At 50.3% G+C, this 20192-nt stretch overlaps 2 protein-coding genes and 1 pseudogene across 4 annotated transcripts; 2 read left to right on the forward strand and 1 right to left on the reverse strand.

Moving 5' to 3' along the window:
- Positions 1 to 334: 334 nt before the first annotated feature.
- LOC116480325 (interferon lambda-4-like) lies at positions 335 to 1737 on the reverse strand (annotated as a pseudogene).
- A 10176-nt stretch (positions 1738 to 11913) lies between these two features.
- Positions 11914 to 12381, forward strand: LOC116480344 (methionine-R-sulfoxide reductase B1-like). Of its 3 annotated transcripts, none has more exons than XM_058426945.1 (2): positions 11914 to 12190; positions 12310 to 12381. In XM_058426945.1, exons 1-2 carry the CDS (start codon positions 11963 to 11965, stop codon positions 12379 to 12381), a joined length of 300 nt encoding a protein of 99 aa, XP_058282928.1. In that variant the 5' UTR covers positions 11914 to 11962. The 3 variants fall into 3 exon arrangements, with proteins under 3 accessions (XP_058282928.1, XP_058282927.1, XP_032609239.2); XM_058426944.1 differs by having other exon boundaries at positions 11914 to 12158; positions 12191 to 12367; XM_032753348.2 differs by having other exon boundaries at positions 11914 to 12367.
- A 5912-nt stretch (positions 12382 to 18293) lies between these two features.
- On the forward strand, positions 18294 to 20192 carry IFNL3 (interferon lambda 3). The gene is made up of 5 exons (XM_032172210.1): positions 18294 to 18720; positions 19155 to 19226; positions 19299 to 19442; positions 19694 to 19768; positions 19926 to 20192. Exons 1-5 carry the CDS (start codon positions 18571 to 18573, stop codon positions 20022 to 20024), a joined length of 540 nt encoding a protein of 179 aa, XP_032028101.1. The 5' UTR covers positions 18294 to 18570; the 3' UTR covers positions 20025 to 20192.

The raw sequence follows: 20192 nt of genomic DNA on the forward strand, positions 1-20192 counted from the left end.
GTAACCACACAAGGAGGAACTGGTCCCTGTTGCCGGGGGTCAGCCACGGTTTCCAGAGCTCAAGTCTCTTCCTGCCATAGCAACCCTTGGAGGGTCGTACAATGCACCCGAGGAAATATCGTGGCTTCCTGGAGAACTGTGCTCTCTTCCCTGTAGGAGGACCCGCTCCTCTTATATGAGCGAGTGCATCTAAGTCAGGCCCAAGGCTGCGAAGAAGTTCTCCTGCCTCAGCACCCATTGGCTGAGATCCTCGCCTGGCCAGGCCAATGGGCCACAGGGGCCTCTTTCAGCAGCCAATGGCGTGGAGGTTTCCGTGCTGCCGGAGGGGGCGGGGTCAGAGGCCAGGCCCTGAGTGTGCAGCCAGCCGGAGCTCCGACACGAGCAGGCGCAGGACGTTGAAGAGCACGCTGGCTTCGCGACACCCAGGCGAGTCCTGGAGCCCGGGAGGGAGGGCAGCTGCGCTAAGCCAGGCTCTTCCCTCCCGAGAAGACCTCTCCAATCCCGCCGCTCCCAGCCTCAGTCATGTCCGTGTCAACCTCGCTCGGTCCTCCCTGCAGGCTAACCCTGTACTGCCTGCTGCACTCACCGCTCTCCGCGGTTTGTGACGCCTCCTCTGGGCCCCGGGGACCTTCCTGGAGGAGCCTGGCCGTGCCAACTCAAGCTGGAGGTGGGACGCGAGGCAAATGGAAAAGGCGAAGGACGGAGCCCCTCTCTGCATCTGCCCGTGGTCCTCCCAGCCGCAGACCCGAGCCCGGATTTGAGGACACCCAGAGGATCCGACCTGGGTCTGGATCGGTTTTTCCGCTCAGCAGGACAGATTCGCAAAGCGCTGGGGCTCGCCGTGGGCCTGAGGATGCAGAGAAGCTGGCTGGGGCGAGGGGCGGCGGGCCGCGGCCGTCACTCACGCAGGCCGCCACGTCCCTCCCCGCGGCTGCCAGCGGCTCCAGGATCCGGCTGGCGCCGGGAAGCAGCTCCGGGCGGTGCAGGCCGCTGAGCACTGCCTGGGCGTCCGCGATGCTCCTGGCCACGTGGCGGAGCCGAGCGCAGAACTGCGGGGAGGAGAGGGCGTTAAAGGGGGCCGCGCCCAGGCCATGCCTCTCCCGCCCGCTCCCAGGCCTCACCGATGGCCGCGGAGGATCCCTCCTGGGGCGGACGGAGCAGTTGCGCGGCCTCCAGCTCAGCGCCTCTTCCCCCTGCGGGACAAGCGACAGGGCCCCTAACCTCTGCACAGTCTGGGATTCCTGGACGTGGATGGGTACAGGCAGCGTACGGTCGTGCCTGTCGTATACTGAACCAGGGAGCTCCCCGAAGGCGTGAACCAGGGTTGAATTGCACCCCGCGCTCCCCCGGCATAGCCCTGCGTCCGCGACCTGGAGCCGAGTCCGCCCTGCAGGGCTCCTTTTGTGACTGACCCTGAGCCTGCGTTCGCGCTGACGACGGGGACTGTGGGGGTCTCCTGGTGGGAATTGCGGGCTCTGACGTACAAGAGGCGCCTGCTGGGCGCTAGGACGCAGGACCCCTCGGGACAGCGACGGGTGTGTGGGAACCCGGCGGGGCCAGTGTACCGGGGGGCGCAGTGGCTGGGCGGTCACTCACTTAGCGGTTCCTCAGCGCCTTGACCGCCGCCAGCGTCCGGGGCTGCAGTGAGCGGTAGTGCGAGAGCCGGGGGGTCGCCGCGCCCACCGTGCACAGGACCCACAGTCCCGCGGCCACCGCAGCCCACACACTCGGTCGCATCTCTGCTCCTGAGGGACGTCAGGGAAGCCAAAGAGAGGGTCCCATGCGTCCGGTCCCCCGCCTTGGGTTAGGTTCACAGGGGAGGCGCAGCACACACAGCGGGAGAGAGAGCGGGAGCCGGCCCCTCCTCGCCTTGGCCTCTGCCCTCACTTCTTCCTGCAGTGCACCCTCTGTGCCTCGTGCTGCAGCAGGTGCTGCCGGCCACTGTCCCCTGAGAGGCGTCCGGAGCAGTCTCCACCTGGGCAACAGTGCCTCGACGGTCCATGCTGGCTTTTATGTGCAGGGCTGAGAGGGTTTGCAGCCGGTCCCCGTCCCGGACAAGATTTTGGAAGGTCACTGCTGGCCCCAGGCCTCTGGGATCCCAGTCGGTGTGTGAAGACTTTAACCCACGGTGGGCCTATGCCAGGGATGGCTGGCCTCCAACTCTCTATCCTGAGCCAACTGCCTGTGTCTGTTTTCTGGACATCTGTTTGTCTCTCTTTGTCTCTGTCTGATCTCTCTTCTGTACTCTAGGAATGAACCCAGACACTTTTTCCTTTTCTTTGAAGCTACAGGCTTGGCAGAGCTACCAAATCATTTAAATGCCTGCCCTCGGGTGTTCATAACTGGCTTTCCAATGCTGTCTCCTTCATCTTTCTCTGTTTTCTCATTACATTTCTGTTTGTCTGTCCCTGTCTTTGTATCTTTCTTTCCCTTGTCAATGAATGAGAAGAGTCACACTCTGTAAAAAACACTTGAAGAGATTTATTCTGAGCCAAATATGAGTGACCAATGGCCTGTGACACAGCCCCCAGGAGATCCTGAGAACCATGTGCCCAAGGTTGTTGGGCCACAACTTTTTTTTTTTTCTTGACATGGAGTTGCGCTCTATTGCCCAGGCTGGGGTGCACTGGCGCGAACTTGTCTCACTGCAACCACAACCTCCCAGGTTCAAGTGATTCTCCTGCCTCAGCCTCCCAAGTAGTTGGGACTACAGGCGTGCACCACCATGCCCAGCTAACTTTTGCCTTTTTAGTAGAGACGGGGTTTCGCCATGTTGGCCAGGCTGGTGTTGAGCTCCTGACCTCAGGTGATCCACCCGCCTCAGCCTCCCAAAGTGCTGGGATTACAGGCGTGAGCCACCATGCCTGGCCCACAACTTGATTTTATACACTTTAGGGAGACATAAGGCATCAATCGATACACGTAAGATGTACATTAGTTCCATCTAGAAAGGCAGGACAAGGGGAAGCCAGGGTGTGCTTCCAAGTCATAGGGGGATTCAAAGAGTTTCTGATGGGCAATTGGTTGAGTTATTATCAATAGAAAGGAATGTCTGGGTTACCATAAGGGGTTGTGGAGACCAAGGAAGGAAGGAAGGAAGGAAGGAAGGGAAGAAAATGCAGAGATCTTGTGCACCCTTTACCCAGTTTCCCCCAGTGGTAACTAACATCTTACAAACCTCCAGTCCAATACCACAACCAGGATATTGATATTGACACAATCCACCTATCTTATTCAGATATCCTGTTTTACTTACATTGAGTGTGTGTGCAGATGAAGCCTCCAGGTAGAAGGCTTCAGAGAAAATAGATTGTAATTTTTAAAAAATCAGACTTAAAGGTCTCTTCTATTAGTAATTCCAAAAGGAAGGAGGCTATGATGAGGCATGTCCCACTCCCCCTTGCAATTATGGCCCGAACTGGTTTTTCAGGTTAACTTTGGAATGCCCTTGGCTGAGAGGACAGGATCCATTCAGATGGTTGTGGGGGGCCTTAGAATTTTATTTTTGGCTTACACCCTGAATACTCCCCCTTCTCTTCTTCTTCTTCTTTTTTTTTCTTTTCTTTCTTCTTTTTTAGAGACAGGGCTTCACTGTCTCTGGGCCCATCCTGGAGTGTAGTGGTGAGATGACAGTTCACTGTAACCTCAATCCTGTGGGCTCCAAGGATCTTCCTGCTTCAGCTTTGAGTAGTCCCTCAGTAGCTGGAGCTGCAGGCACCCACCACCATGCCCAGATAATTCTTCTTTTTTTTTTTTTTTTGTAGAGATGGGGGTCTCACTGTGTTGCCCAGGCTGGTCTTAAATTCCTGGCCTCAAGCTGTCATCCCACCTTGGCCTCTCAAAGCACTGGGATTACAGATGTGGGCCACTGCACCTGGCCCCCTCTCCCCCTCTCTCTGGTTTTTGTTCATCTGTGTCTCAGACGAGCTGTCTCTGGCTTTCATATTGTTATATGAATATAATATTTATTTGTTTACCACTTAATAAAGTATTGTTAGTTTGCTGTTGAAAATTGGAATTACAGGGCCGGGCGCGGTGGCTCACGCTTGTAATCCCAGCACTTTGGGAGGCCGAGGCGGGCGGATCACAAGGTCAGGAGATCGAGACCACGGTGAAACCCCGTCTCTACTAAAAATACAAAAATCCCAGTACCGAGGGAGGCAGAAAATGGTTGAACGGAGGGGTTTCAGTGAAACGAGTCGCCATGACCAGCCTGGGCAAAAAAAAAAAAAAAAAAAAAAGAAAATTGGAATTACAGACATGTTTTTCTCAACTACTGTTTTGTGTATATATATATAGCTAATATTTACTCAGCACTTCCTGGCTCCATTCTAAGCTCTTCTCATGTAAATATCTGTTTTTTTTTTCTCCCCAGCAACTGTTAGGTAGTTGACTGGTTATTGGCTGACATTTTATAGAAGAAAGAACGGTGGCACAGAGAGGGTATGAATGAAACACGAGCTCACACAGCTTGTAGGTGTGAAATGGGGATTTGATCCCAGGCTCCCTTGGTTATTATTGGCAATACTCTGCCATCTCTCATCTGTATGACTGATCTATCCCACACAGAATAGCCTACATATGTTTTTTGCTTGTTTTTGAGATACGGTCTCGCTCTGTTCCCAGGCTGGAGTGCAGTGGTATGATCACAGTTCACTGTAGTCTCAACCTCCTGGGCTCAAGCGATCCTCCCACATAGCTGGGACTACAGGCATGCACCACAATGCCAGCTAGTGTTTAAATTTTTTTGTAGTGACAGGATCTCAGTATGTTGCCCAGGCTGGTCCAAACTCTTGGCCTCAAGCGATCCTCCTGCCTTGGCCTCCCAAAATGTTGGGATTACAAGTGTGAGCCACTGCATCCAGCCTTAGGTATGTTTTGAGTAAGTCAGGCACGCTTCCTACTTGAGACCACTTTTAATTAATTCTAATTAGGTTTATATAAATCTTGATAATTATGGGTAAGTAGTGACTGTTTTTCATGGTTATATGTCTTCCTCAGCATGAGTATAAGAAAATTATTTTATGGTTTGCCAGTGCATATTTTCCTATTCAAAGGCATAGAGGTTTTAAGAACCAGCAAAGCCTGGCCAACATGGTGAAACCCCGTCTCTACTAAAAATAAAATTAGCCAATCAGATGGCACGTACCTGTAATCCCAGCTACTCGGGGCTGAGGCAGGAGAACTGCCTGAACCAGGGAGGGGGAGGTTGCAGTGAGCCGAGATTGTGCCACTGCAGTCCAGCCTGGGTGGCAGAGCGAGACCCTGTCTCAAAAGAGAGATTTCAAAAAGTGTCTATGGAGTATATTTTCCAAGCTTCTATCACCTCTCCCCAATCTTTCCTGAGATCCCCCATTTCAGTTGGGGAGCTAAATAGTTTTGGGAAGATGATTTAACCCCCTCCCCATCCCTGGGATGGGGTATGTTATCTAGCTGTAGCCATTTACATCAGTTTGTCTTCTTAGCCACAGTGATTGGGTTTGTGGTGGGCATGTGACCTAATCCAGTTCAATCAGAATGATCTTCAGTCCTGAACATCTTGGGAAAAAGATGCTGTTTTTTTTTAATCTACTGAAGAAAAATAAAACCTGAAGCCTGAAGCCCGGGATGCTGCTAGACCCATCTTGGATTTACAAGAGTAAACAGGCTTCTCATCAGCATAAGGGAAACCTGAAATATTTAAAAACAAACAAGCAAACAAACAGAGGCTGGGTGCCGTGGCTCATGCCTGTAATCTCAGAACTTTGGGGCCGAGGCAGGCAGATCACCTGAGGTTAGGAGTTCGAGACCAGCCTGGCCAACATGGTGAAACCCCATCTCTACTAAAAATACAAAAATTAGCCAGGCATGGTGATGTGTGCCTGTAATCCCAGCTACTCAGGGAGCTGAGGCAGGAGAGTTGCTTGAACCCTAGAGGCGGAGGTTGTAGTGAGCCGAGATCATGCCACTGCACTCCAGCCTGTGTGACAGAGTGAGACTCCATCTCAAAAAACAAACAAACAAAAAACCAACTGGGAGGTTACTCATATCTTAAGCTGCTAGATCAAACTTAACCTGAAGCCTCACCACTAACCCTAGGCTTCTCAGTTCTGTAAGCTCATAAATTCTCCAGTGTTCAAGCCAGCATGAGTTGAGTTTTTGGTTATTTACCACCAAAAGTGTCCTAACTGATAGATACCATGAGGCTGAAATAAAATTATATATGTCCAAAGACTGAAGAACTAGAAGGAAAATTAGTAATGGCAGAAAGAATGGAGTGCCATAGATTGGTTGGAGGAAAGTGCCAGATGCAAATTATTGACAATCAGTGATCCAGCTCTGAGTGCCACGGTGCAGGTTATGTGCAATAAAAAATTCAATTTAATGCTGTCCCAATAGAAATGTGTCTTGTGATCCACTGCTTGAGACCCCTAGTCTGTTAGAAACACTACTTCAGGAATTTAAGAAATAACAAAAAGCTTTGGAGAACGTTTATTTGTGAGTATAACTCAAAAATGATCCAGGAACTGGATCACTCATACATTGCTGGTGAGAATGGAAAAATGGTGCAGCCATTCTGAAACACAGTTCAGTAGTTTCCTGTAAAACTAAATATGCAACTCCTAGTCAGCCCAGAATGGTATGCCTGGATATTTATTCCAGAGAAATGGAAACTTATGTCCATGCAATAATATAGTTATTTGCTTTGCAAATGTTCATAGCAACTTTGTTTGTAATAGCCCAAACTAGAAAGCCCAGTTGTCCTCCAAAAGGTGCATGGTTACACAAATTCTGGCAAATATATACCATCAAATAGGAATGAACTATTGATATATGCAACAACTTGGGTGAATATCCAGAGAATTATGCTGAGTGAAAAAAGCCCATCCCAGTAATATGTAACTACTTCATTATTATACACACACACACACACACACACACACACATATATAAATTTTTTAAAATTGAGAGTCTTGCCCTGTCACTTAGGCTGGAGTGCAGTCGCAAAATCATGGCTCACTGCAGCCTTGACCTCCTGGGCTCAAGCAATCCTCTCACTTCAGCCTCCAGCGTAGCTGAGACCACAGGCACATGCTGTGGGCGGCAAGCCATCCAGGTGCCGAGGCAAGAGGCTGAAGGCACAAGCTGTTCCAGTATAATAAAGAAAATAATTATAATAAGAAAAGTTATACTAGAAATAGGATATAGATATGATTATATATGAATATTATCAATCATTAGTTTGTAGTATTACTCTTTGTTTTATTATTATAGTAATTTCTGTTTTATAATTATAACGTAGGAGAAACCAGGCCATACAGAGTCAGGGCTAAAGGGACACTGTGAGAGGTGACCAAAAGACATGAGTGTGAGCCCTCTGTCACACCCGGATAAGGGCCACTTGAGGGCTCCTTGGTCTAGCGGTAGCGCCAGTGCCTGGGAGGGCACCCGTTACTTAGCAGACTGGGAAAGGGAGTCTCCCTTTCCCTGGGGGAGTTAGAGAACACTCTGCTCCACCAGCTCTTGTGGGAGGCCTGACATTAGCCAGGCCCGCCCGCGGTCATCCGGAGGCCTAAACCCCTCCTTCCCTGTGGTGTTTCGCTTCAATGGTCACGCTCCTTGTCCACTTTCATGTTCCGCCTGTACACCTGGATCCTCTTCTTAAGTTCTTAGAAGATAGCAGCAACAGAATTAGTGAAAGTATTAAAGTCTTTGATCTTTCTGATAAGTGCATAGAAAAAATGCTGACGTATGCTGTCCTCCCTCTCCGCCTCAGCTACCACAAAGGAAAAGGCCCCCGTCATGTGGACACGTGACTCGCGTGACCTTATCAATCACTTGAGACGACTTATACTCCTTACCCTGCCTCCTTGCCTTGTATACAATAAATAGCAGGCCGGGCGCGGTGGCTCACGCTTGTAATCCCAGCACTTTGGGAGGCCGAGGCGGGCGGATCATGAGGTCAGGATATCGAGACCACGGTGAAACCCCGTCTCTACTAAAAAATACAAAAAAATTAGCCGGGCGTGGTGGCGGGCGCCTGTAGTCCCAGCTACTCGGAGAGGCTGAGGCAGGAGAATGGCGTGAACCCGGGAGGCGGAGCTTGCAGTGAGCCGAGATTGCGCCACTGCACTCCAGCCTGGGCAACAGAGCGAGACTCCGTCTCAAAAAAAATAACATAACATAACATAACATAACATAACATAACATAACATAACATAAATAAATAAAATAAAATAAAAAAATAAAATAAAATAAAATAAATAAAATAAAATAAAATAAAATAAAATAAAATAAATAGCAGTGCGTCCAGGCATTTGAGGCCACTACCAGACTCTGCACATTGGTGGCAGTGGTCCCCTGGACCCAGTTGTCTTTCCTTCTATCTCTTTGTCTCGTGTCTTCATTTTCCTGCAATCTCTCGTCTCTGCACACAAAGAAAAAACCCACAGGCCCAGTAGGGCTGGACTCTACAACATGCCAGCGTGCCTGGCTAATTTTTATATATTTTTTTGTAGAGACAGGGTCGCCCTATATTGTCCAGGCTGGTCTCGAATTCCTTGGCTCTAAGTGATCCTCCCACCTCAGCCTTCCAAAGTGCTGGACCTCAGCCTTCCAAAGTGCTGGGACTACAGGCATGAGCCACTGCACCTGGGCTATATAACATTTTTCAAATGAGAAAAATTTGAAAGTGGAGAATAAATTAGTTGTTGCAAGGAGTTAGGGAAAGATGGTGGAGGGAGGAAGGTGGGTGTGGTTATAAAAAAGGGCCAGGTGTGGTGGCTCACGCCTGTAATCCCAGCACTTTGGAAGGCCGAGGCGGGCAGATCACGAGGTCAGGAGATCAAGACCATCCTAGCTAACACAGTGAAACCCCATCTCTACTAAAAAAAAAAAAATACAAAAAATTAGCCAGGCATGGTGGCAGGCATCTGTAGTCCCAGCTACTCGGGAGGCTGAGGCAGGAGAATGGTGTGAACCTGAGAGGTGGAGGTTGCAGTGAGCTGAGATCACGATCACGCCACTGCACTCTAGTCTGGCGACAGAGCAAGACTCTGTCTCAAAAAAAAAAAGAAAAAAAGAAAAAGATGGCATGGCCCCAAGGATGTTCATGGTGATGGAACTCTTCTGTCCTTACTGTGGTGATGCATACATGAACCTATGCATGTGATGAAATTATATAACTAAATTGTATACAGTAAACTGTATGACTAAACACACACGCAAGAATACACAAACACACTCAATGCAAGTAAAACTGGGGATATTTGAATAAGATGGGTGGACTGTATTAATGTCAATATCCAGCTGTGGTATTGGACTAGCATTTTGTAAGATATTACCATTGGGGGAAGCTGGATAAAGGGTGCACAGAATCTCTCTTTATTATTTCTTTCTTTCTTTTTCTTCTTGAGACAGAGTCTTGCTCTGTCACCATGCTGGAGTGCAGTGGCACCATCACGGCTCGCTGCAGGCCCCACCTCCCAGGCTCAAGTGATCCTGTCACCTCAGCCCCCTGAGTAGTTGGAACTACAGGTGGGTGCCACCACACCCAGCTAATTTTTATATCTTGTGTGTGGAGATGGGCTCTTGCTATGTTGCCCAGGCTGGTCTTGAACTCCTGGACTCAAACAGTCCTCCTGCCTTGGCCTCCCAAAGTGTTGGGATCATAGGCATGAGCCACCAAGCCTAGCCTGAATTTTTGCTTATAACAGCATGTGAGTCTTTAATGACCTCAGTCTCAAACATTTCTATTAAGAAAACTCAGGGGGAAAAAAATAGAAATCTTCAGGAAGTAGATGACCTACTTGAACATTTAAGCACGGGAAAAGTGGGCAGAAAGGTTAAGGAAGACACAAGAGGTGGTGGTGCACCCAGAGGCCAGTAACAGGGGGAGCTGTTAGCACTCCTAGGCATGACAGGACAAAGACTGTGGCTGTAGATAGAGGATCATGGCCACTGTCAAACTCCAGACTTGCAGGGGGCAGCCAGCAAATAGGAGAATAAATACCCCCACCTTGCTCTCTGCCCTCCCTCAATCTCCTGCCAGCACCTCCACTGGCTAAACACCAACCATGAGCCAGAGGGCAGGCAAGCCTCAGAGGTGCAGATCAGGAGCGGTCAGTGAACACCCGCACAGCAGCAAAGTGGCAGAGGATAAGGACAACGTTTCACAAAGCCATTATCAGAAGCTCTAGAGGCCAGTCTCTCCTGGTGCAGGGACTCTCACATCTGTAATCCCAGCACTTTGGGAGGCCAAGGCGGTTGGATCACTTGGGGTCAGGAGTGCCAGGCCAGCTTGGCCAACATGGCGAAACCCCGTCTCTGCTAAAAACACAAAAATTAGCTAGGTGTAATGGTGTGCCTGTAATCCTAGCTACTTGAGGGGCTGAGGTAGCAGGATTGCTTGTACCTGGTGAAATGCCTAACCTTGTTTTTACTTCAACTTGTTACTTTGAATTTTGTCCTGCTTGTCTCTTTAAATCACCTAGCCTTGCTTCTCATGTAAATAAGACTCTCTCTAGCTGGGAAAGCCGGACAAGCTCCAATTGACCCCTTAATTTACAAGACATTAGGGCTCCTCACCCCACCCCCTTTCGTGAGGAGCTGGCCTGGGTAAACAGATCCTCAGCATTTCAAAGGAGCCCAATTAACTGATAAGGTACCAACACCAACAATGTATGAAGTTCCCAGAAATTCTCTCCAAGAGATAACAACATAAAACCTTGAATTCCTGTCCAGCATAAACCCTGTATCTAATTATAATGAAAGATTTAAAACCTTGCACCTGGTACCGTTGCTCTTCTTGTAACCATTTGTCTTTTAAGTTGTTTATCACTCTGTAACCATTTTGATTCTTTTGATGCTTGCATATTTTTACTTCTGTAGAATTATTACCTTTGAGTCCTCCTCCTCTTTCTAAACCTAGGTATAAAAGTTAATCGAGCCCCTTCCTCGTGGCCGAGAGAATTTTGAGCATTAGCTGTCTCTTTGGCCGCCGGCTTAATAAAGGACTCTTAATTCGTCTCAAAGTGTGGCGTTTTCTTAACTCGCCTGGGTACAACACTGGGATGCCATAAGCTGAGATTTCGCCACTGAGTTCCATCCTGGGTGACACAGCAAGACTCTGTCTCAAAAAAACAAAAAGAGAAGCCCTAGAAGTTGGATTAATGTACTTTTTAAGAAAGTCTCACAAATGATCTACCTGACCAGCAACTGAAGAAGCAGTGAGCTACCATTTCCCTCATATCCAGTGAGTTTGTTTTACTGCTTAGTTAGGTAGAATTCATTCTCCTTGTAAGAAATTAAAATATGGTCAGGCTCAGTGGCACATGCCTGTAATCCCAGCGCTTTGGGAGGCCGAGGCGGGCAGATTGCCTCAGGTCAGGAGTTCGAGACCAGCCTGGCCAACATGGTGAAACCCCATCTGTACTAAAAATACAAAAATTAGCCAGGCATGGTAGCTAATTTTTACAGACACCTGTAATCCCAGCTACTTGGGAGGCTGAGGCAGGATAATCACTTGAACCTGGGAGGCGGAGGTTGCAGTGAGTGAAGATCACGCCACTGCACTTCAGCCTGAGCGACAGAGCGAGACTCTGTCTCAAAAGAAAAAAAAAAAGAAATTAAAATGTTATTAATACATTTAAATATTCCAATGATCATCTATCTCCTCAGTTCCCATGCTGTCTCCAGTGATGAATAACTCACCATTAATCAGGTGGGGACATATCCTTGCACACTTTTTTATACATTTTTAAACATTTTATATATTATCCATATTTTATATATTTGCATAATGCATGTATAGCTCCCAAGGAAATATGTCTGTGTGATTGTTTTAATTAGAGCTTTTACTTTGACATAATTGTGGATTCACATGCAATTCTAAGAAATAACGCAAAGAGATTGGTTCTTGGGAGGTGGGCGCGGGTCCCGGCGGTCATGGAGTCGGCGGCCTTGGGTCTGTTGGAGGGGGCAAATGCACAGTGGTCCTGGCGGCACCATGTCGTTCTGCAGCTTCTTCGGGGGAGAGGTTTTCCACAATCACTTTGAGCCAGGTGTCTATATGTGTGCCAAGTGTGGCTATGAGCTGTTCCCCAGTCGCTCAAAGTACACATACACATTCCCCTGGCCGGCGTTCACCAAGACCATCCGCTCTGACAGCATGGCCAAGTGCCTGGAGCACAATCATCCTGAAGTCTTGAAGGTGTCCTGTGGCAAGTGTGGCAACGCGTTGAGCCACGAGTTCCTGAACGATGGCCCCAAGCTGCGGCAGTCCCGATTCTGCATGAATATTCAGAAGCTCACTGAAGTTTGTCCCTAAAGGCAAATAAACTTCTGCCTCCCAGGCGCACTAGGCGGGCAGCCCACACCGACCCCAGATGGCCACGGCACTAAGGCCACACACTGGCCGTTCTACCATGGACAGGCTTGGGCTGTGTGGCCACACTGTCGGCTGACTTAGCCTCCTGCTCACCCGATAAGGCATCTCAGGGGTGTGGTCTGGGCGCAGCTGGTCTTTGAACGATGTTATGCCCCGACCTTCGACCTTTTCTTCCCGGTCCTGCCTCTGGACTCACCCCTGTGGGGCCCAATTCCAACACAGACTGTTGTCCTCACCAAAGCTTAGGCCCACATCTCCCAGGCGCTTACGAGACAGAATGGAAATGGAGGCTGCGCCTGACAGCTGCCCCAGCTCTGGTCGCCACATGATCCGCTGTGGTTAAACCCTTCCAGACCAGCCAGGTGATGATGGTCCGTGACCCACCAGGAAAGCAGGCTGATGGGGCAGACCCTTGGCCTCTTGTCCAAGAGGGGAGAAACCTAAACCCTGTTTCACAACCTGCACCATGTCCAAAAAACCATGTCCAAAAAAACAAAAACCTGCGTAGAAGTAGCTTGGCTCACTTGGGCTTAGGAAAGCGGCTGTCGCTTCATTGCTTTACCCAGCACGGGGCTGGGGGCCTGCGGTTCACCTGCAGAGAGGTCCCCAAGATGTGACTGTGTCTTACTGTACATGCTCGGAGGTCTTCCCATAGGTGAAGGTGGGCGATGCTGAAATCACCCCCCTGCCCATCTTAAGCATCTTAAGTAATTACTTTCTGGAGTAATCAGGTGGAAATCAATAAACAAATGAAACGTGCAAAAAAAAAAAAAAAGAATGCAAAGAGTTACTGTGTATCCTTTACCCAGTTTCCCCTAATGGTAACATCTTGCAAAAACCGTGGCACTATATCACAAACAGAATATTGACATTGTGTATTAGTCCATTCTCATACTGCTGTGAAGATGCTACCTGAGACTGGGTAATTTACAAAGGAAAGAGGTTTAATTGACTCGCAGTTCTGCATGGTTGGGGAGGCCTCAGGAAATTTACAATTATGACGGAAGGGAAAGCAGGCACCTCTTACATGGTGGCGGGAGAGAGAGACAGTGAAAGAAGGAGGAACTTACAAATACTGAAAACACCATCAGATCTTGTGAGAACTCACTATCACAAGAACAGCATGGGGGAACCACCCCCATGATCAGATCCAATCACTTCCCACCAGGTCTGTCCCTCAACACCTGGGGATTACAATTCAAGATGAGATTTAGGTGGGCACCCAAAGCCTAACCATATTACATTGATACAGACAAGATACAAAATATACCACAAGATCCCTTGTGTTGCCCTTTCAATAACCACATCCACTCCTCTCCCATCCGACCCCTTCCTTAACCTCTGGCAACCACTAATCTGCTCTCCATTTCTATAATTTTGTCAACTCAAGAATGTTGGAATGGAAACATACCAGCCTGGCTAACAAAGTGAGACTGCATCTCTGGGGAAAAAAAGAAAAGTTAGCCGGGCCTGGTGGCACGCGCCTACTACAGGTAGCTGGCGTCCCAGCTACTTGGGAGGCTGGGGTGGGAGGATGGCTTGAGCCTGGGAGATGGAGGCTGCAGTGAGCGGCGATTGTGCCACTACTATGCTCCAGCTTGGGCTACAGACTGAGACCATATAAAAAAAAAACAAAAACAAAAAGCAACCTCTGCTCTGCAAAAGATACTGTTGAGGGAATGAAAAACCTGCCACCTTACCAATCAGGGGTTGGTTATTAAATGATCCTGCTGGAATGGAAGCTCTAATAGTGGTGTGGGGGTGGGGGATGTCTTCCGTTTGCCCCTCCTTATCTACTGTCCCTGCTTCTCCACCGTACTCTGGGCCCCAGGTAGAGGGGAGAGGAGGTCAGGTGTTTGTTCCCCAGGGCTCCTCCCTGTGCTGGGCCACCACAATTCGTCTGTTTCCTCCACGAATCTAAGTGACTCTCTCCTCCCCAAGTCAGGCAACCACATACACATCCTCAACCCTCTCCCCTTCCTTCAGGCCTGTGGATAAGGCTCCTCACCAGTGCTGGCCCCAGGAGCTTGCACTAGCTCTTGTCATTTGCCATTACTGTCCAATCACTTTATAAAGGCTTCTGGTATCAACCCCACCTCAAATTATCCTAAATTGACGGGGCCATCTGTTTCCTGCTGGGCCCTAACTGATACACTATAATTAAAGATGTGGGAGAATGCAAATGAGAGATAATGGTAAGACATAAAAAGCCAGCTACCAAACTGTATACAGCATGGTTCCAATTTGGGTGAAATTGCTCACAGAAAGGAAAACAAAAGGAGGAACAGTGACAAATTGTTAAAAAATATTTACCTCCAGGAGGTGAAATACAAGACTTACTTTAACTCTCCACGTTGTATGTTTTTGTATTGATGGAATCTTTTACAAGGAACAAGCGTTACTTTGGTAGTCAGAAAACATATGCACAAATAAACACATGGAAAATTCCTATGTATCGGGACGAATTGTTCCAGAAGTGGGATGAGGGATGAGAGGAGGATGGTGAAGTTATAGGTGATGCTTTTTCTCTTTTATGCTTTTGTGTATTTTTCAAGCTTTATCCACTGAACATGCATGGCTAATTTTATCAGGAAAAGAAGTAGATTTTATGTTTAAACTAACAAAAAGAGATTGATTGAGACAGACAGAGCGACCTGGGTCAGGATGCTTGTTGGAAAAATGAGTTAAGAAAGATGGAGTCACACAAAGCCAGAGACAGAGACAGGAACAGAGAGAGAGAGAAAGAGAAAGCAAGACATAGGAGGAGACACTGAAAAAGATACAGGCAGTTATGGCATAGAGAACAAGCTTTGAAACTGGGGAGTGTGTGGGTTCAAACCCCACCTCTGCCACTTATTAGCTGTGTATCTTGGAACAGTTCCTTTACTTTCCTGGGCCTCGGTTTTCCATCTGTAAAATAAGGTAATAGAAACTCCCTTTTGTGTCTTTTTTTTTTTTTTTTTTTTTTTGAGATGGAGTTTCACTTTTTATTGCCCAGGCTGGAGTGTAATGGCATGATCTCGGCTCACTGCAACCTCCGCCTCCTGGGTTCAAGTGATTCTTCTGCCTCAGCCTCCTGAATAGCTGGGATTAAAGGCATGCACCACCACGCCTGGCTAATTTTGTATTTTTAGTAGAGATGGGGTTTCTCCATGTTGGTCAGGCTGCTCTTGAACTCCTGACCTCAGGTGATCTGCCCGCCTCGGCCTCCCAAAGTGCTGGGATTACAGGCATGAGCGACCGTGCCTGGTTTGTGTCTTTTTTTTTTTTTTTTTTTGAGACAGTCTCTCACTCTGTCGCCCAGGCTGGAGTGCAGTGGCACAATCACAGCTCACTGCAGCCTCAACCTCCCGGACTCAAGGGATCCTTTCATCTCAGCCCCATGAGTAGCTGGGACTACAGGTGCGTGCCACTGTCAGAGGCATTTGAACCAGAGTGACTCCATCTTGAGTGAGGGCTAGGAAAAAGGAGGCTGGGACGTGCTGAGCTGCATTTCCAGGAAGTTAGGCATTCCTAGCCTCTAGATGTTTACTGTTAATGGAACAGATTGATAACATTTACTAAACAGACACAGGCTCAGGAATGTCCTGAAATCTCGGTATCTTGAGAACAGAAGCATTCCTCATTTTGCTTTAAAGATAGTAATATCGGTTCTTGCAAAATATGGTAATTAAGAAATTTAATCCTTTGTCACAAACCCTTGTAGCAGAGCACATCTCCCCATGATTTTTTTTTTGTTATTCTCTATATAAACAAGCGTTGTACCTAGGGTGGGCCCATTCCTCCTCTTACTTTCAGGAACACCCTACTCTGTCTATGCAGTAGCTATTCCTTCACCACTTTGCTTTTTTTTTTTCTCACTGTGTCACCCGGGCTGGAGTGCAGTGGCGCAGCCTTGGCTCACTGCAATTCTCCTGCCTCAGCCTTCTGAGTAGCTGGAACTACAGGTGTGCACCACTACACTCGGCTAATTTTTTTGTATTTCTAGTAGAGACAGGGTTTTGCCATGTTGGTTAGGCTGGTATTGAACTGACCTCAAGTGATCCACCTGCCTCAGCCTCCCAAAGTGCTGGGATTACAGGTGTGAGCCACTGTGCCCAGCCACCACTTTACTTTTTAAAATAAACTTGCTTTTGCTTTGCACTGTGGACTTGCCCCAAATTCTTTCGCACAGGATCTAAGAACCCTCTCTTGGGGTCTGGATCAGGATGCTTTTCCAGTAACACCACCATGCCCAGCTAATTTTTAAATCCCTTACTTTTTGTAGAGACAGGGTCTCACTAAATTGCCCAGGCTGATCTCAAACTCCTGGGTTCAAACAATTCTCCCTCCTCAGCCTCCCAACATGCTGGGATTACAGGCCTGAGCCACTGTACCCGGGCTTGTGTCATTTTTGACAATGAAATTGTCACCTGTAAATGGAGTTCTTTCCCTACTCTGCACTGGTTGCAAAGAAAGAACACCCAATTGGAAACAAAAAGGCAAGCAGGTTTTATTCCCAGCTAGGATGAGGAAGGAGAGAACTCTTGCTCTAAAGACACCTTATCGCTGGGCGCGCTCATGCCTGTAATCCCAGCACTTTGGGAGGCCAAGGTGGGTGGATCACCTGAAGTCAGGAGTTTGAGGCCAGCCTGGCCAACATGGTGAAACCCCGTCTCTACTAAAACTACAAAAAACTAGCCAGGCATGGTGGCGTGTGCCTGTAATCCCAGCTACTCAAGAGGCTGAGACAGGAGAATTGCTTGAACCCGGGAGGTGGAGGTTGCAGTGAGCCGAGATCACGCCACTGCACTCCAGCTTGGGCAACAAGAGTGAAACTCCATCTCAAAAAAAAAACAAAAACAAAAACAAAAAACACCTTATCGCCCAGCTGTGGGGAGCTGGGAAATTTTAAGGAGTTAGCTGTGGGGTGGGGAGGTATGTAAGCATGCGCAGGGAGCAACTCCAGATGCAGGTGCAGATCATAAGCATGCCTCTTCATATGATGTATGTTCAGCAAATGGTGAGCGTATTTTCCTCCATGGGTAGGGAGTCTACCATGATAATTATATATTAATAATCTAAAGGTAACCGTGGGTCACTGTGTCTGGTTTGCACTTGTTTTGCCCCAGCCTTATCTTCCTCCAGTAATAGGCAAAGGAAGCGTCCTGAAGCTCCTGTGGCCTTTTGGGCATCTGCAGTTCTTTTAAGCAATGCACCTATAGATAAAGAGACCAGAAAAAAACGGTTTAAGAAAATAACGAGGCCAGGTGCAATGGATCCTGCCTGTAATCCAAGGATCTGGGGAGGCCGAGGCAGGCAGACGGCTTGAGCTCAGGAGTTAGAGACCAACCTGGGCAACATGGCGAAACCAGGTTTCTACAAAAAATGGTGGTGGCACCCACCGGTAGTCCCAGCTACTTTGGAGAATGACGTGGGAGGATTGCTTGAGCCTGGGAGGTTGAGACTGAAGTGAGCTGTGACTGCACCACTACTACAGCCTGGGCAACAAAGCAAGACTCTGTCTCTAAAATAAAATAAAATAAAATAAGCGTTCTCTTTCTCAGCTACACCTCCAGGGCTGCCCTGGTACAAAAATGAGATTATGTATCTGTGTCAATTACATAGAAGAGGGCCTGATGCACAGTCAACACTACACAAGAGCTGGCTGTGATTGCAGAACGAAGATAAAGACAACCAGGGTGAAGCAAAGAAAGAGGAAACAGACAGTAGAAACAGAGACAGAGACAATTTGGAAACCGAGTGTTGGAGGGCAGCCATCCCGGGCACAGGCCAACCACGGGTTGAAGTCCTCACACCCGACTGGGATCCCAGAGGCCTGGGGCCAGCTCTGATGTTGGGAAAGCTTGCCCTGGACTGGAAAGCCCGGCTGCAAACTCCATTCTCGGCCCTGCACATAAAAGCCAGCATGGACCGTCGAGGCACTGTTGCCCAGGTGGAGACTGCTCTGGACTCCTCCCAGGGGACAGCGGACAGCAGCACCTGCTGCAGCACGAGGCACAGAGGGTGCACTGCAGAGAGGAGTGAGGGCAGAGGCCAAGGCGAGGAGGGGGCCGGCTCCCGCTCTCTCTCCCACTGTGTGTGCTGCGCCTTCACGCTCCGAGCATTGTCTTCCCTGCGAGCCTAACCCAAGGCGGTGGGCTGGACGCGCTGGACCCTCTCTTTGGCTTCCCTGACGTCTCTCGCCTGCTGCAGAAGCAGAGATGCGGCCGAGTGTCTGGGCCGCGGTGTCCGCGGGACTGTGGGTCCTGTGCACGGTGGTCGCAGCGGCCCCCCGGCGCTGCCTGCTCTCGCACTACCGCTCGCTGGAACCCCGGACGCTGGCGGCTGCCAAGGCGCTGAGGGACCGCTACGTAAGTCACCGTCCAGCCCCTGCGCCCCCTGGGACCCTGGCCCCACCGGGTTCCCACACATCCGTCCCTGTCCCAATGGGTCCTGCGTCCTGGCGCCCAGCAGGCGCCTCTCCTATGTCAGCGCCCACAATTCCCACCACGAGACCCTCGCAGTCCCCGTCGTCAGCGCGAACGCAGGCTCAGGGTCAATCACATATGGGAGCCATGCCGGGCGGACTCGGCTCTAGGTCGGGGCGCGGGGCTTTGCTGGGGGAGCGCGGGGTACAATTCGACTCCGGTTCACGCCTTCGGGGAGCTCCCTGGTTCAGTATACGACAGGCACGACCGTACGCTGCCAGTACCCATCCACGTCCAGGAATCCCAGACTGTGCAGAGGTTAGGGGCCCTGGAGACGGGGACTAGCAGTGTTGCGATAAGCGGCGCTTGTCCAGCAGGAGGAAGAGGCGCTGAGCTGGGGGCCGCGCAACTGCTCCTTCCGCCCCAGGAGGGATCCTCCGCGGCCGTCGGTGAGGCCTGGGAGCGGGCGGGAGAGGCATGGCCCGGGCACGGCCCCCTCTAACGCCCTCTCGTCCCCGCAGTCCTGCGCTCGGCTCCGCCACGTGGCCCGGGGCATCGCGGACGCCCAGGCCGTGCTCAGCGGCCTGCACCGCCCGGAGCTGCTCCCCGGCGCCGGCCCGATCCTGGAGCTGCTGGCGGCCGCGGGGAGGGATGTGGCGGCCTGCGTGAGTGACGGCCGCGCCCCGCCGCCCCGCTGCCCCTCGCCCCCGCCAGCTTCTCTGCATCCTCAGGCCCACGGCGAGCCCCAGCGCTTTGCAAATCTATCCCGCTCAGCGGAAAAACCGATCCAGACCCGAGTCCGGTCCTCTGGGTGTCCTGAAATCCGGGCTCGGGTCTGCGGCTGGGAGGGCCACGGGCAGATGCAGAGGGGACTTTGTCCTTCGCCTTTTCCATTTGCCTCATGTCCCACCTCCAGCTTGAGCTGGCACGGCCAGGCTCCTCCAGGAAGGTCCCCACGGCCCAGAGGAGGCGTCACAAACCGCGGAGAGCGGTGAGTGCAACAGGCAATACGGGGTTAGCCCGCAGGGAGGACCAGGCGAGGCTGACAAGGATGGGACTTAGGCTGGGAGCAGCGGGACTGGAGGGGGCTTCCGGGGACGGGGGGAAGAGCCTGGCTTAGCCCCACTGCCCTCCCTCCCGGGCTCCAGGACTCGCCTCGGTGCCGCGAAGCCAGCGTGATCTTCAACCTCCTGCGCCTGCTCATGTGGGAGCTCCGGCTGGCTGCACACTCAGGGCCTTGCCTCTGACCCCGCCCCCTCTGGCACCACCGAAACCTCCACGCCATTGGCTGCCGAAAGCAGCTCCTGTCGTCCATTGGGCTGGCCAGGCAAGGCTCTCAGCCAATGGGTGCTGAGGCACGAGAACTTCTTCGCAGCTTTGGGCCTGACTTGGATGCATTCTCTCAGATATAAGAG

Source organism: Hylobates moloch, unplaced genomic scaffold (genome assembly GCF_009828535.3).
Source record: "Hylobates moloch isolate HMO894 unplaced genomic scaffold, HMol_V3 SCAFFOLD_13, whole genome shotgun sequence".
Classification (NCBI taxonomy): Eukaryota; Metazoa; Chordata; class Mammalia; order Primates; family Hylobatidae; genus Hylobates; species Hylobates moloch.